Source organism: Oncorhynchus nerka, linkage group LG9b, assembly GCF_034236695.1.
Source record: "Oncorhynchus nerka isolate Pitt River linkage group LG9b, Oner_Uvic_2.0, whole genome shotgun sequence".
In the NCBI taxonomy this organism is placed as follows: domain Eukaryota; kingdom Metazoa; phylum Chordata; class Actinopteri; order Salmoniformes; family Salmonidae; genus Oncorhynchus; species Oncorhynchus nerka.
The window spans coordinates 12,639,589-12,656,072 of NC_088424.1; the positions used below are offsets into that span (position 1 = coordinate 12,639,589).

The 16,484-nt window shown below is 43.3% G+C and overlaps 2 protein-coding genes across 3 annotated transcripts; one reads left to right on the plus strand and one right to left on the minus strand.

The window, feature by feature from the left end:
* Positions 1-2,671: 2,671 nt before the first annotated feature.
* pdca (phosducin a) lies at positions 2,672-6,814 on the plus strand. Its single transcript, XM_029642382.2, has 4 exons — positions 2,672-2,813; positions 5,042-5,100; positions 5,427-5,560; positions 5,797-6,814. The coding sequence occupies exons 2-4, from the start codon at positions 5,052-5,054 to the stop codon at positions 6,316-6,318; spliced, it is 705 nt and encodes a 234-aa protein (XP_029498242.1). The 5' UTR covers positions 2,672-2,813; positions 5,042-5,051; the 3' UTR covers positions 6,319-6,814.
* Positions 6,815-6,903: 89 nt separating this feature from the next.
* Positions 6,904-15,921, minus strand: odr4 (odr-4 GPCR localization factor homolog). 2 transcript variants are annotated; one of them, XM_029642380.2, is made up of 14 exons: positions 15,841-15,921; positions 15,331-15,434; positions 14,726-14,872; positions 14,483-14,578; positions 14,246-14,352; positions 14,014-14,050; positions 13,757-13,900; positions 13,395-13,490; positions 13,251-13,307; positions 12,552-12,683; positions 12,280-12,364; positions 8,588-8,773; positions 7,915-8,049; positions 6,904-7,693 (listed from the first exon to the last, which is right to left on the minus strand). In XM_029642380.2, exons 2-14 carry the CDS (start codon positions 15,427-15,429, stop codon positions 7,626-7,628), a joined length of 1,389 nt encoding a protein of 462 aa, XP_029498240.1. In that variant the 5' UTR covers positions 15,430-15,434; positions 15,841-15,921; the 3' UTR covers positions 6,904-7,625. The 2 variants fall into 2 exon arrangements, with proteins under 2 accessions (XP_029498240.1, XP_029498241.1); XM_029642381.2 differs by having other exon boundaries at positions 15,775-15,864.
* Positions 15,922-16,484: the final 563 nt, after the last annotated feature.

Genomic DNA, 16,484 nt, shown 5'->3' on the forward strand with positions numbered 1-16,484 from the left:
ATGCATGTGTGATACTGTGATTTAAAGAAGGATTGGGGAAATCATTTCCCAGAGGCCTAACAAAACACATGCTTACTGACTGCATATAGAATCATTCTATTCTAATATAGGACTAATCCGTTTCCCACGATACCCAATAATGTCTAATCACACACCCGTGCAATCAATCACGGTCCCAAAGAGGGAACAGCTCATTTAAATCCTTCTATTATCCCTTCAATAGATTTCAAAAGCAAGTCTGGCAGAGTCCCTGTACCACTGGTTCACATTGACTCATAGACACCAGGCACCAGTCCAATGTCACTTCTGCTACTTACGCCAATGTGGTCTCATTTGAACCATTCGTAACCATTCGCAACCTCTGTCACCTTGTTACAGTAGGTTATGTTGTTCCATACAGACAGTTGTGATTCCTCTTGTAGTTCTTGGTGATTCACAGACTTTAAATGTTTCGTCAAATCAAACGTTTGGACTGTCTTTCTTTGCTCAACTTTCTGGATTCAGTACGTGTTATGCTTGGAGTTGAACACAAAATTGCAGAAGTGAAAATGTCCATGTCGGCTGTTCTGGGAAACTGTTAAAATTGGGGGTGGGGGGGGTTAGAAAACCGAGGTTGCCATGGTGATTGTGTAGCTTTTTGCCATGTCCATTGTGTGAGTGAATCCAACTATGCTTTCGTGAGTTTCCAGAATAAAAAACCATGGTAGTGTTTGCCCAAATATCCCAACATGAAAACAATGGCCAGCAAGAGAGTTGTAGCAGGCCCGATCATTGTAGCCTGGTCCCAGATCTGTTCGTGCTGTCTCGCCAACCCATATGGTAAACTGACAATAAACATAAGGAGTTGACAAGACAGCACAAACCGTTTTGGGTCCAGGCCATCTTGACCTTGTAAGAACCCACTCTGGAAGTGGTCTGACTCTGCGTGCTTCTCAGATGTTTGCAGAATGTTTGCTTTACTTTACATCAACAGTGACGCAGTGACACAACCAGAGAGGATTATTTGGTTGAGCATGTTCATAAGATGAAAATAAACTATTGTGACGTATCCAGCCGGGGGCTGTGTTGACGATATTGTGCTTTTGTAACACACTCTAAACTATGCATGAGAACATGTCCTTGTCTTCTATGACTGACTTATGTCACTGTTGGCAAGGTTTCCCTTTCATGGCCCTGGCAAGTTGGGTCTTGACTCTGTGGTCATTATTGTCCTATTCTGCAGGTGTCTCATAGCAACATGAAGGAAATATATAACGAGCCGAAACAAGATATCGACGTGACTTAACTTCTGCATTCCCCACCGAGCAATGCTGTACAGGTGCCTTTGTTCAGCTTTTCACCCAAGGCTGATTTTGTGTCATAATTCATTACCACTATTATAAAGCATTCAAGGGTTCAAACTTATCCCAGCTCTGCCTACAATCGCTGTTTTAAAAAATATATTATCTTGACACTTTTGCCACCTAGTGGAGCAGTTAATGGGGGAGGTTTGGATTATCTGCTCATGCAATACATTCACTTGTCTTTGTGGTCACTCCTGGGGCCCCCGTGATGATAAGTGGAACATTCCTGACCTGTGAGGGCTGTTTAGATTTCTGGTCCCAGCTATGAGGTCAGAGAAAGGGGGGTGCAGCGTCATTTCCCACATCCCCCTTCATTTTGCAATCTAAGTCCGTGTCTTTTCACTGCTGAGTAACACTGACATATACTGTCACATTCACTTTTTAACGGCAGATGGGGTGACGAAGTATAAAATTGGGAAATTCCATTAAAACCTCACAGGGTTTTTTCAATTCGATTTCTATATCCTGCATCCCTAGACTTTCTTATCTTTCGCAACTCAAGAGGCAGAAATCCTGTATGTCACCGTGCCAGGTACTGACTGACTGGGTTGTAGGTGATTAAATAAATCTTTTTTTTTGCCTTGCATTTGTACTAAAAGCATGCCTTGAAACGGCAACTTGTAATCTACATGCCACGCCTGTGGTATCAGTCATTTCACAAAATGCATGGAATGTAATTAGATTCCTACTTGCTTATATCGACTGGGTACAATAAAGGCCAGACAATTTCCTGTTTTCCGTTCTAGATATTGCAAGAGTGACTGATGGACGAGCCTGCCCCTAACTGACCATATCTACAGAGTTTTATCTCCACCTAGTGTTGACTACTGCTCTGGTCATTTGAAATGATTGGTTTCAGATTTTACTTATCTTAATCACCTGAATCTGAGCTCTAATCCCAGAGTAAAGAAACACGGTCCTTACACCTGTCGCACAACCCAGTGACGCACAACACACACTGTAAGACCCTATAAGCCTTTTAAACCTATGGATATAGGCACGCAGCCAATCTGAGGTAGTGCCGTTCTTGCATGGTGTACAATAGGCCTCCACGATGTAATTTCTGCAGATTGAACATTATGAATGGATGTGGCCCATACTGCAAAAAATGTTTTAATGACAATGCATGTCTAGCATATCATATACATTGAGAAAAAGTGCACATCACATACCGACAGAAAATCATCTACACCCCTCAACCACCCCGCTGTTGCTCTCTCCATGTCGCTCTCCCACAACACATATACTCTTCTCTGAGCAGGTCTAATTCCTAATCCTATTATACACGTCACCATAGGACATGGGAGAGATGTCACTATGATGATATCGATTATTAATTCACGTCTAATTCCACACAGCCTCCCCCAGCTGTCTTCAGACGAAACCCATTCCTACGCACCGGCAACAACGAACCTGGTCAGGACTATAAGGAGACTAACCTGCGAAGAGGAAGTGCAGCGAACCACACAGGTAAGCATAGCTGCTGCTATCGTTTGATTATTCAGTCATATTGATTCTACTTGACAGAGCAGTGGAAGACGTGGTCTAATTCTCCACTTGGATTTGAGGGAGATCAACTACGAATGAAAGATTTGATGAAATCTGAAGTGATCGTCCATAATGTTAGAGAGGACACATGTGGGAAACATTTGGCCTACTCTATTCTGTTTCTGTAGAGTGATTTCAACATTTCAAGGTCATGTCACCAGAGCAATTACAAGACAACATCAGGGGTCCATAATCACAATTCATGCCAACGTCATGGGAACCACTGAAATGCTTTCTCTGTGCATGTACTGTATACCTAAAGACTATTCTGTAACTTACTGTGGGACAACACCAACTTGGAGGACAAATGAGCCTACAGTACTGGGAGTTTACCTTGGACACAATGACAACGTGCAAGACACACCAAAACACCGGGAACAAAAATATATAAACGCAACAATACAGATATGCATCTGTTGGTCACAGATACCTTTAATAAAAGGTAGGGGTGTGGATCAGAAAACCAGTCAGTATCTGGTGTGACCACCATTTTCCTCATGCAGCGCAACATTATCTCCTTTGTATAGAATTGATCAGGCTCTTGATTGTGGCCTGTGAAATGTTGTAATCACTCCTTTTCAATGGCTGTGTGAAGTTGCTGTGTGAAGTACTGTCGTACGTGTCAATCCGGAGCATCCCAAACATGCTCAATGGGTGAGATGTCTGGTGTGTATGTAGGCCATAGAAGAACTGGGACATTTTCAGCTTCCAGAACTTGTGTACAGATAGATCCTTGCGACATGGGTCTGTGCATGATCATGCTGAAACATGGTGATGGCAGCGGATGAATGGCACGACAATGGGTCTCAGGATCTCGTCACGGTATCGCTGTGCATTCACATTGCCATCGATAAAATGCAATTGTGTTTGTTGTCCATAGCTTATGACTGTCCATACCATAACCCCACCGCCACCATGGGGCACTCTGTTCACAACTTTGACATCAGCAAACCAGTTGCCGACACGGCGTCATACAAACTGTCTGCCATCTGCCCGGTACAGTTGAAACCAGGGTTCATCCATGAAGAGCACACTTCTCCAGCGTGCAAGCAACCATCGAAGATGAGCATTTGCCCACTGAAGTTGGTTACAACACCGAACTGCAGTCAGTTCAAGACCCTGGTAAGGACGACGAGCACACAGATAAGCTTCCCTGAGACGGTTTATGACAGTTTGTGGAGAAATTCTTCGGTTATGCAAACCCATAGTTTCATCAGCTGTCCGGGTGGCTAGTCTCAGACGATCCCGCAGGTGAAGAAGCCGGATGTGGACGTCCTGAGCTGATGTGGTTACATGTGGTCTGCGGTTTAGACTATTTGGACATACTGTCAAATTCTCTAAAACAATGTTGGAGGCGGCTTATGGTAGAGAAATGAATATAAAATTCTCTGCCAACTGCTCTTGTGGACATTCCTGCAGTCAGCAAGCCAATTGCACACGCCTTCAACTCTTGAGACATCTGTGGCATTGTGTTGTGTGACAAAACTACACATTTTAGTTGCATTTAATTGCCCCCAGCACAAGGTGCACATGATTATGCTGTTTAATCAGCTTCTTGATATGCCACACCTGTCAGGTGGATGGATTATCTTGGCAAATGAGAAATGTCTATTAACAGGGATGTAAACACATTTGTTCAGAGATTTTGGGGCAGGGTGTCCTATATCACAAAGGGTTGTCAGGATTAGTAAGACTTCGATTTGACGCATTGTTTTGAGTTGGCCTAGGAACACAAGACACACACTCTGAAGCATAGGCTTGTAAAGAAGCTTGTTTATGGCCTCTTCAGATGCTACACCTGAAGAGTTGCATTGGCTCCTCATCCAATCCCTAGGCTTTGGCTTAGTGGTTATGTGTATCATACAAGTGGCACGTTGTCATCTTTATGTCCCAGCTGTGTCACACACGCAGGCCCATGAATTAACACAGTCTTAGAAAACCCTAAGTATTAGACCTAATCATAATCTGATAATACTGCTTCAACCTGGCTCCCTCTGAATGTCTCTGACAATCACAACATGCTGCAGTGTACAGTACACCGACGAACCAATGCAAAGCTACGGTTTTGTTACGAGCCAGTCTCTTTGACGAAATGGTGATAAGAAAACGGTTTCCATTGCTAATCTTTAGGATTTTGTCTCTTCATTCAGAAGGTTCAGTATGTCAAGCCCAACACCAGCTGAAGATGAGGTGCCAGCAATCCAAACAGGTGACACGTCATCAACTGTCCACCCTTTTCGTGAACTCTTTATTAGGTCCACTGTTTATCATCTAAACTTCAATTGAAATGAGAGTGAAGTCTGTATGAACTCTCTTTCTGATGCACAGACTTTTCTCTGTTAACCTCTGTTCTTGTTTTCACCTGTTGATCGACCCCTCTCAATCCATAGAATTACAAATAGAACACTATAATAGAGTTTGACATTTGTAATGCATCTTTACCAGTATGGCTGCCGTTATCAGCACATTCTAGAGATGTAGTTAAATGACATCAGCCTCTCTAGTGTATTATACATGTCTCAATTCCTCTGCAAGGCCCCAAGGGTGTAATCAATGACTGGAGGAAGTTCAAGTGTGAGGACCAGGACACCCCTCCCAGCAAGAAGGCGCTCCTCAGACAGATATCCAACCCCCAGAGCGATGACGTCCACGACAGACTCAACCGCAAGGTCAGTCAGCGTTCAAACACAACCACAAGGTCAGACACTAAGAGACTTGACCAGGCATATGTCTAGCAAAACTCTCGTAAACACTCGAGATGTGTTTACGTGACCTATTTTGTACCCATAGAAATAAAATGACTAGAAGGGACTTTTCCATTCAAGTCAATTCTACTTCTATGTTTCAGCCCCCATACATAATATGCATGAGCCTTGACTCAGCCCCTATCACTTTTTCTTGACAGATGAGTGTCCAGGAGTACGAGATGATCGCAGAGGAGGATGAGAAGGGCCTGCGAAAGTACCGCAAGCAGTGCATGAAGGAGATGCACGAGCGATTCAGCTTTGGGCCAACGTTTGACAGCGTGGTGGAGCTGGACAATGGCGAGGCCTTCCTGGAGGTCATTGAGAAGGAGCACCGGCTCACCCTGGTAGTCGTCCACATCTACAAGGACGGAGTCAAAGGTTGCGAGGCGCTCAACTCCTGCCTAGATTGCCTGGCCACCGAGTACCCCAGCATCAAGTTCTGCCGCATCGAGGCGGCCGCAACGGGTGCAAGCGAGCGCTTCTCAGACGACGTGCTGCCCGCCATGCTGGTTTACAAGGCAGGGGAGCTACTAGGAAACTTCCTGTCCATGACACAGCACCTCAGCGAGGAGTTCTTCGCTGCCGATATCGAGGCGTTCCTCAATGAATACGGCCTCCTGCCCGAGAAAGAGTTTGTGGCCTGTCCTGATGAGGAGGAGGCAGGTGTTGAGGTGGAGTAAGGTTTTTTTTTATATAGGGAGTCAGTGACAGTCAGTGCACATTTCTGGACCCATTAGCCTACTGTAAATGCAATATTTTTAAACAGCCTCCAGTCAGCTTCAGTTTACCACAGGCAGTGTCCATTAACTTGAGAAAAGCTACAGATTTCAAACAGACATTATTAGCTCAATATGTATCACTACGAAATGCTTTTTTCTTTTCGTTTTAACCATTGTATTGGTATATGATTGATAAGTATATGACAACGCAATCTTTGTGTGAGGTTGTGTTGGCGTCACAGTATGTGATCCGGTTAGAGTAATGCACCCCATTTTATGGTTGGAGTAATGCACCCCATTTTATGGTTGGAGTAATGCACCCCATTTTATGGCTTAGGTTTGTTTATCACCATTGGCCCAATGTCATTGTATTTTCTGCTATATTTTCACGATGTTTGAAATCTAAAAGGGATAAAGTGTTAACCCCAAGTCAGTCATTAAAAGCAGTATTTCCCCATGGAAGTGTTGGTTGGTTTCTCTGTCTAATCGTTTTACTACTATTAACTAACATCATTTAACATGAATAGAACACACACCAAAAGTGAGTTACTTTGAACGGACTTCTTTATTCTGCTCAATTCCGTCATAGATGAATACATAAAATACAGTATTTGCGATATTAAGGCCAAGCATGAACGATCCTTTGGGAGGATCAAAGCATAGAATCTGCCAATCATACCAAGCATAACCATACAAGACCATACCGTAGGCCTAAGTCATTGCAACAAAAAAAAACTATGTTGAATCCAGACACTCTTAAGCACTTCTGACATGTCCGTTGTTCGCTGTGCCAGCACTGTGGTTGAGGAGAGGTTCGATTACGGTTGGCCTGAGGCAATATGTGAGGACAGAGACGAAAGTTTAGGATTGGCACACATCAGAATATCTGTTGATGACTGAATGAACTGAACAACAAAAAGCGGGTCCATTTTCCCCATAATATGAGAGGGGAATTTTGAATATATGGCATTAGACATACTTTCTGAAAGACATTAAATCATACGCTGTTTCTTTGTGAAACCTTTTTACAACTGAAACAAAATAAATCAAAACTAACTGTATTTATTTATTTTTGTCTCTACACAATTCTGCTTTACAATTCATATGAAAAATAAAATGTTGAATTATCAATACCAAACATACAGCTTGCATATACTTTTATAATAACCATGTCAACTCAATTTCATGAAAATCTATTTAATCAAGCGATTAAGTCACTGAGCATAACAACAGCTCTCGTGGTGTGTGTGTGTCCTGTGCCTCCACCGTTAGTCGCTCAGGTAGATCAGCGAGGTGCCTGTTGCTAGGAGAGCGATTGCGGCTGCCATGGCAACACCTACACAATGACACAAAGGTATCCGGGTGGGTGAAGAGAAAGCCATGCTACATACCTGATGCTGATTCATATTTTGGGTTAGGTGTTAGGTTCACATAAAACCACAAAGCTTCCTGTACACGCCTTTACATACGACAGAGCCAGGTGTTTTTTCTGACCATTGTACCTCCTGATTTCTGACGAAATGGCTGTTTGAAGAGAGTATTTAAAAAAGGACATACCAGCGTAATATGTTTTGTGGCTTTTGTGGGCTTCAGTGGGATCTTCAGAGAGTGTCTTAGGACGAGCGTCAAGGGTAGATTTAGCCTTCAGGTTCTTCTGAACAACCGTGTTCTTTAGGTCAATCGTAGGAGCTTCTAAATATGAGACATTTTCACCATACAATGTCAACCTTACACTCAATTGAAGACAAATAGTAGTATGGAAAGTATAGAAAATGGAGATTCAAAACTCAGTTGAGGAAGCTAAAATAATCCATATGATACAACCGATTAACCAACATAACAAGAAAATAGCATTTGTTTGAAGAATGAGTAATGACAATCATAAAATATGGGTCTTTCCTCACATGACCAAATAGAAACAGTTGAAAATAAGGTTTCCCCATAACATTGTGTGTCCTGGTGGGGAAATATGTTACCATTTAGTCATGCAGGTGAGTAAAGAAATATACATTCTTTCGGTGTGATTGTATGCATCTCAGGCTAGTGATAACAACTCTGGTTCCGGTTGGAATACCTGTTTCATTCCTCATAGGGAGTAACTAACACTTACACAATGGGCTTTAGTGACTCAAACCAGGTCACTGGAAGATTACAGGTGATACTGTAGTAGTATACAGTTATGGCCGCCTGCTACATTGACCCCTGACCCCTGGTTATTATGATAAACCACCTGGGACGGCCTCCTGGGAGGTGTCTATGCTGTCCTCGGGTGTCTCCCAGTCCAGCATCTCTTTGAGACGGTCACTCACATCGGACACACACTCGTCAGGGAACATGTAGTCACACACACACAGGCTCATTCCGGGCACGGGGGCAAACACTCTGCGAGGGAGCATCTGCTGTACACCGACTGACCCTGCCGAAGAGAGGAGAGCAGAACAATCATTATGTACACTTAGCTACATATTTAATAGGAATAAATGAGTCATTGTTTTGTATTTGATTTGTCATTGTTTGGAGGTATATACAGTACCACTCAAACGTTTAGACACACCTACTCATTCAATGGTTGTTCTTTATTTTTACTATTTTCTACAATTGTAGAATAATAGTGAATACACAAACTATTAAATAACACATATGGAATCATGTACTAACCAAAAATGTGTTAAACAAATCAAAATATATTTATATTTGAGATTCTTCAAAGTAGCCACCCTTTGCCTTGATGACAGCTTTGCACACTCTTGGCCTTCTCTCAACCAGCTTCACCTAGAATACTTTTCCAACAGTCTTGAAGGAGTTCCCACATATGCTGAGCATTTGTTGGCTGCTTTTCCATCACTCTGCGGTCCAACTCCTCCCAAACCATCTCAATTGGGTTGAGGTCAGGTGATTGTGGAGACCAGGTCATCTGATGCAGCACTCCATCACTCTCCTTCTTGGTCAAATAGCCCTTACACAGTCTGGAGGTGTGTTGGGTAATTGTCCTGTTGAAAAACAAATGATAGTCCCACTAAGCCCAAACCAGATGAGATGGCGTATCGCTGCAGAATGCTGTGGTAGCCATGCTGGTTAAGTGTGTCTTGAATTCTAAATAAATCAGACAGTGTCACCAGCAAAGCACCCCCACACCATCACACCTCCTCCTCCATGCTTCACGGTGGGTACCACACATGCGGAGATCATTTGATCACCTACTTTGCGCCACACATAGACACGGCGGTTGGAGCCAACAATCTTAAATTTGGATTAATCAGACCAAAGGACAGATTTCCACCAGTCTAATGCCCACTGCTCATGTTTCTTGGCCCAAGCAAGTCTCTTCTTCTGTCTATGTTTCAATACCATGACAGAGGGTATCACGTCTGCTGCAGACACAGTTGATTAGCTTATTTACAGAGTCAGTTGTTCGAATGGATCTAGGAGTGTGTTCATGTTTCCAAGTTTCAAACATGTTCTCAAATGCCAATAGAATGGCAGCAGCAGTATGAGAACCAGCACATTCTTGAGCATACAATACGGCTTTCCTCAGTACTAATTTTTTATTTTACCTTTATTTAACCAGGTAAGCTAGTTGAGAACAAGTTCTCATTTACAACTGCGACCTGGCACAGATACAGCAAAGCAGTGCGACAGAAACAACAACACAGAGTTACATGGAATAAACAAGTGTACAGTCAACACAATAAAACAAAACAAAAAAGCCTATATACAGTGTGTGCAAATGGCATGAGGAGGTATGGCAATAAATAGGCCATAGTAACAAAGTAATTACAATTTAGCAGATTAACACTGGAGTGATAGATGAGCATATGGTGATGAGCAGATGATGGTGTGCAAGTAGTGATACTGGTGTGCAAAAGAGCAGCAAAGTAAATAAAAACAATATGGGGATAAGGTAGGTAGATTGGGTGGCTATTTACAGATGGACTATGTACAGCTGCAGCGATCGGTTAGCTGCTCAGATAGCTGATGTTTAAAGTTAGTGAGGGAAATGTAAGTCTCCAGCTTCAGCGATTTTTGCAATTCGTTCCAGTCACTGGCAGCAGAGAACTGGAAGGAAGGGTGGCCAAAGGAGGTGTTGGCTTTGGGGATGACCAGTGAGATATACCTGCTGGAGTGCATGCTACGGGTGGGTGTTGTCGTGACCAGTGAGTGGAGATAAGGCGGAGCTTTACCTAGCATAGACTTGTAGATGACCTGGAGCCAGTGGGTCTTGCAACAAATATGTAGCGAGGGCCAGGCGACTAGAGCATACAGGTCGCAGTGGTGGGTGGTATTTAAATAAATAAAAAATGTAACCTTTATTTAACCAGGCAAGTCAGTTAAGAACAAATTCTTATTTTCAATGACGACCTGGGAACAGTGGGTTAACTGCCTGTTCAGGGGCAGAACGACAGATTTGTACCTTGTCAGCTCGGGGGTTTGAACTTGCAACCTTCCGGTTACTAGTCCAACGCTCTAACCACTAGGCTACCCTGCCACCCCTAAGGCGCTTTGGTAACAAAACAGATGGCACTGTGATAGACTGCATCCAATTTGCAGTATTGGAAGCTATTTTGTAGATGACATCGCCAAAGTGGAGGATCGGTAGGATAGTCAGTTTTACTAGGGTAAGTTTGGCGGCGTGAGTGAAGGAGGCTTTGTTGCGAAATAGAAAGCCGATTCTAGATTTGATTTTGGATTGGAGATGCTTGGTATGAGTCTGGAAGGAGAGTTTACAGTCTAGCCAGACACCTAGGTATCTGTAGTTGTCCACGTATTCTAGGTCAGAACCGTCCAGAGTAGTGATGCTAGTCGGGCGGGCGGGTGCGGGCAGCGAACAGTTGAAAAGCATGCATTTGCTAGCGTTTAAGAGCAGTTGGAGGCCATGGAAGGAGTGTTGTATGGCATTGAAGCTCGTAGCAAGAGCGACATCGTTGATATATACAGAGAAAAGTGTCAGCCCGAGAATTGAACCCTGTGGTACCCCCATAGAGACTGCCAGAGGTCCGGACAACAGGCCCTCCGATTTTACACACTGAACTCGATCTGCGAAGTAGTTGGTGAACCAGGCAAGGCAGTCATTTGAGAAACCAAGGCTATTGACTCTGCCAATAAGAATACGGTGATTGACCGAGTCGAAAGCCTTGGCCAGGTCGATGAAGACGGCTGCACAGTACTTACTTTTATCAATGGCGGTTATGATATCGTTTAGTACCTTGAGCCGTGGCTGAAGTGCACCCGTGACCAGCTCAGAAAGCCAACATCATCCACGACAGGGAACGGTTGATTGTCAAGGGCATCGAATTCCATTATCTTGCCGTTAATGGATTTCACCTTTGAGTTGTCGTGCTGAAATTTTCGTACTCTTTCAAATGACTGCTTGACTTGAACTTGTTTAGTTGTTGGAAGTGTGTGCTTAGTATTTTTCTGCTTTTGATCTGTGCAGAGCTGTATTTTTCGTGGCGTAATTACATCCTCTACCTACGTTATATAAGTATGCACGTCCGTTTTGACATCGGTTTTGCACATCGGCGTTAAACTAGACATCGGGATGATGCCGATGTTGGCATTTTTTGCAAATATCGGCTGATTCCAATATGCTTACCGATATATTGTGCATTATTCCATGTGTTATTTCATAGTTTTGAGGTCTTCGCTATTATTCTACAATGTAGAAAATAGTCAAATAAAGAAAAACCCTAGTAGGTGTGTCCAAACTTTTGACTGGTACTGCACCTCAATGCTGTTATGTAGGAGAACAAGTGGGACAGTGAGTATAGCAACAACCAGTGAATGGTCAACAGTGCCACCTTGTGGTTTATCTGCATAGCTTGCTAAGCACACTGACAGCACTGCAGTTCAGTTCGGTTCCGTCAAGTAATACGAACAATATTTATCTAACCCCCAAGCTAAAGTAGAGAACGAATACTGTGCCTTTGTCCTCTCCCTCCATTAAAAGATCTTCCAGGAACATCTCCACTCTGCTAGAGACCGTGTTGATGACATCTCTCTTGATGACCTATCAGGACAAGGCATGAGAAAAATGTGAAAGATCGAATGTATGCGTATATCCAAATAACCTTCAGTTGCTAAGAGCTGGATGGTGTGCAAGATCTGGTTTAGAGAAAGTTCTGGTTGCCAATGTCCTGTATACGTGTGTGTGTGTGTGTGTGTGTGTGTGTGTGTGTGTGTGTGTTGTGCAGTACCTCTGTAGCGTGCTTGGCTCTGGGTTTATTGCTGTGGAGGTAGGCCCTGCAATGCACCATTCCCTTCAGGGTGAGAGACCCACTGCACACCTTCACAGACGCTGTCAACCTCCGCTCTGATTGGGGTTCCGCCTGAGGCGAGAGATGACCGGATGTTATATACACAACATAGAAATGAATAGAACGGGATTGGAACCTGGCATTTTAACCGGTAAACTAATGGATACACAATGGCTGACTGGTATTGTGATGTAATCATTTCCATGTTAATTTTGAATGTTCTATCAACTGATGCTAGGGTTACCATGGTAATGAAGAACATTCATTTAAATGATGCCAACTGATGCAATGTGGCTCATGCAATGTAATGCATTTTTTGTAATGTCAGTTGAGTTGACTCAACAAATCACAGCACAGATTAAAGGGTACACTTCCTGCTTTTACTTCGTGCATTGCTCCTATGGGTACACTCGCAATGGCTGCCAGTCCAGCCCATTTTGTCATAATTGACTTGAATGGGCACGTTTGTTCTATTCAATCTATGATACACACACACGAAATTAGGCACACACTCACAGAAGCATAAACACACAAACAAACGCACAGGCACACACAAATCAACTTCAGAAAGGAAAAACTCTGAGCCCTTGTTATAGGCTACAACAACAACAAAAAACTCCCTACTAATGATATTCTTACCATCGGGATGAGGATCTGGGCTCGAAACGTCTGCTGAACAGCCTTTGCATTCTTTTTCTGAGCAGAAAACATAGACTTGTTAAAAGCCGTGATCTATTTCTATGAGCGACATCGTGCCACCCAAAAAGGAACGCTGCGTTTTACCTGCCCCCCCAGTAGCTCCACCTCGCCAGGCATCGCGTCGCCATTGATGAGGCAAAGCCCATCTTCAATCTGCTTCGCCCACTTTTGAAGTCCCTCCTGAAATCACACAAAACCAAAATGATTGGTTCCACTAGAATTGCCATTTCAATCTACTGTCCTGTTTGAGAACGCCAGATTCAAAGTGAGCTCCGCTAAAGAAGACCTCACCAGGCATTTCCTTAAATGTACTGTTGTTAATCTCTCACATAGTGACGTAATGCTGACAAGCTTAATACGGGTGTTATAAGCGCTCCTATGGCGCTTCATAAGGGTACCATAACAATGCATTTACACGTAATTAACACCCAATATAACCCACTCACCTTCATACACTTTTCCATGTCCTGTGGTAAGACATGCATCTCTAACACAGGGAACACCAGGTTCAGTCCCACTGAGCATGTCAACAATGGCCAGGAAGTACACACCCCCGACTGGTACTTCCAATCAGCAGGCTTGGCAGAACTCTGAAATCACCAATCAGAATGCAGTTTCTAGGCTGAATATGAATACAGAAAAGAGCAAGTAGAGGACAATTGACCGCTTAAAAAAGGCAATACTGTCACACCTATGAACTCACCTTGGGATCTCGAACATCATATGTTCTGCAAACGACTCTGAGAGAGTGGAGTTAAAGGCGTTTTCCAATGCTAAGGGTTCTCCTTGTATTAAGCACACAACTCGGCAAAGGTGTCATCCCATTTACTACGGACTATAGTGAAACCACTGTTCATTGTTTATTGTCTTTGGGCAGCAAACAGATGATGCAATTGAGAGCAATTTGACCCATCAGTTGGAGCGGTTAAGGATACTTCCTGGTTTTGGAGCAGATGTGAAGTGTAACCTTCTCTGTTACGTCCTCCTCTGTTAGACTCCAAAGCCGTCCCTTGGATATATGCTTGTCCACCGCAAAGATCAACTGCAAAAGACACACTAGTTTAAACTAGAGGCCCATTTTCTATCAATACAGTTCCTGTTATAAATATGTATGATCTCTATCAAAAGGAATACCAACAATCTTGCCTCAGCTTAAGTTTGTGTCGTCTTACCCGTCTCAATGTATTTTGAGCCTCTTTCGACAGCTCAGGTGGGGTGACGAGAAACACACCAATAACTGACATACCTCCCGGTAACATCCGGGAGACCTTCAGAAAACATACATTATTATACATTATGACAGAGTGAGATTGAGATACAAGTGATTGCTCACAATGCTTAGACTGTGTAATGTTATGTGAACCAACTAGAAGACCTGATGTTTTCATAAAATTTGCATTATCCTCATTATCTACCTGTCTGGCATGCTCGGTGACCCACTCCACGTCCAGGTGTTCCAGTGAGTTCCCAGCTCCCCTGCTGACCGACGGAGACCCCTGTCCCTCTGTGTCCTTCTGAGGTGTCCTCACAGCCAGCACCACAAAGTCTCTCTGGGACGAACTCTGCCAAAAGAGACAAGAATGTCCTACTTCGGACCAAGAGGTGTTTCTAGTCACGTGACCTAAATAGGAAAAACTCAAGGCCCTCTGGAAAAAGTAGGCAATATTTTGGTCAAATCGGGCTGTGAGGGAAAACACCTGGGTCGTTTTCAGTAGACACCAAACAGAAGACAAAAAAACTGACTAAAACCTGGGGTGTATTCATTTAGAGGAAGACCGTAAGCAAACAGTTGCAAATGTTTTTGCAAAGGAAACCATTTACTCCAAACTGAAAAGTGTAAACAAAAATGTGTTCCTATTGGACAAATTCTGGTAGGTCCCTCACTGTTTGATTCAGTTTAGTTCTGTTGGTTGCTAGTGACTATACCCCTTGCAAAACGTTTTGCTACAGTGTGTACTTGTAGTGAATGACAGGAGACTGGTTTGTTGCATGTATAAGATCCATGATGAGTGAACCTTACCTGGCCAATGAGAAGCCCTGTGACACAAGATGCACCTGGTACACTGAGATTGGACAGATATTTCTCCACCACATCCTCCACTATATAGCCTCTGCCCATTCTGACTACAGGATAAAGAGGGGAAAGACAAGGACTGCACATTAACGTTCCATCATGAAGATGTCAAGTGATGCTCTGCAATGTTATATTCAAAAGTCGTCAAACACAACAACAACAAAATCTAAATAGCACGGCAGAGTATTTAAAATAACTAGTGAATTGGTTTAGCAGAACAACTTGACACAGAAGCTCATTTAGCTAGCTAACGTTACCGTTAGATAGCTATATATTTCACCACAGCTGTTAGCGAGCTAACGTTAGCTCACTAGTTAGCTCAGTCTGGCTCAGTGGATGGATAACTTGGCTTTCAAACAAAACCAAATCCTAGAGGTTTGACAATCGCACCGTTTTGTGTTATGGTTGAATCTTCAAATCACTCAAATGTAGGCTTAAATTCGTTGTTATAGCTACCAGATTGACGTGAAAGTTCACTTCATGAACAGCTCCAGCAGCAGATAAATGTTGATACGTGTGACGTCGCTTGAAATCTACGTCACTGCACCCGAGGAAGATGATTGGACCATATTATCAAAGCTACTTCTGATTGGATGATACTTAGGGTATGATCGTAAATTCACTGTGGAGTGCCAGTGTGCTCTGGGCAAACGTAAATTCAGAGCGTTTCTCTCTTGGAACGTACACTGGAAACTGTGGCTGAGGAGTAAGGGTTGACCCGAACGTTCTGTCCTCACAGCGGAGGTCAAGCAGCCAAGCTAACTGGCTAAAGTTAGCTATCTTGCTAGCTACTCTCAGACACAAATGAGAGAACACCTCACTCTGACCATTTTACTCGTCCTATCAGATCTGGTTAGGCTGTTTTCATGATATCCATAGCGTTGGTCACTGTAACTGTGCTGCTGGCAAAAATTTAATTATGTTTTTTTGCCGACGTTTACTAACACCGCCATATTCAACGGGTGTTGAAAGTTCTTTAATTAATCAGTTATTCTGCGCTCTGGCACACTGACTAGTGTGCTCTGAAATAGGACTAGCTAGCCAGAGTGAATTTACGAACGCACCCTCAATCTCCTATAATGTTATTTGTCGCTTATTGA

Excerpts from the sequence above, each read along its gene's own strand:
- pdca (XM_029642382.2), top strand. The coding sequence starts at position 5,052 with ATGTCAAGCCCAACACCAGCTGAAGATGAGGTGCCAGCAATCCAAACA. Across the intron at positions 5,101-5,426 it reads GGTGCCAGCAATCCAAACAG|GCCCCAAGGGTGTAATCAAT; the intron begins GTGACACGTCAT and ends TTCCTCTGCAAG. Across the intron at positions 5,561-5,796 it reads ACGACAGACTCAACCGCAAG|ATGAGTGTCCAGGAGTACGA; the intron begins GTCAGTCAGCGT and ends TTTTCTTGACAG.
- odr4 (XM_029642380.2), bottom strand. The coding sequence starts at position 15,429 with ATGGGCAGAGGCTATATAGTGGAGGATGTGGTGGAGAAATATCTGTCC. Across the intron at positions 14,353-14,482 it reads CTCAAAATACATTGAGACGG|TTGATCTTTGCGGTGGACAA; the intron begins GTAAGACGACAC and ends TGTCTTTTGCAG. Across the intron at positions 12,365-12,551 it reads GAGCCAAGCACGCTACAGAG|GTCATCAAGAGAGATGTCAT; the intron begins GTACTGCACAAC and ends TTGTCCTGATAG.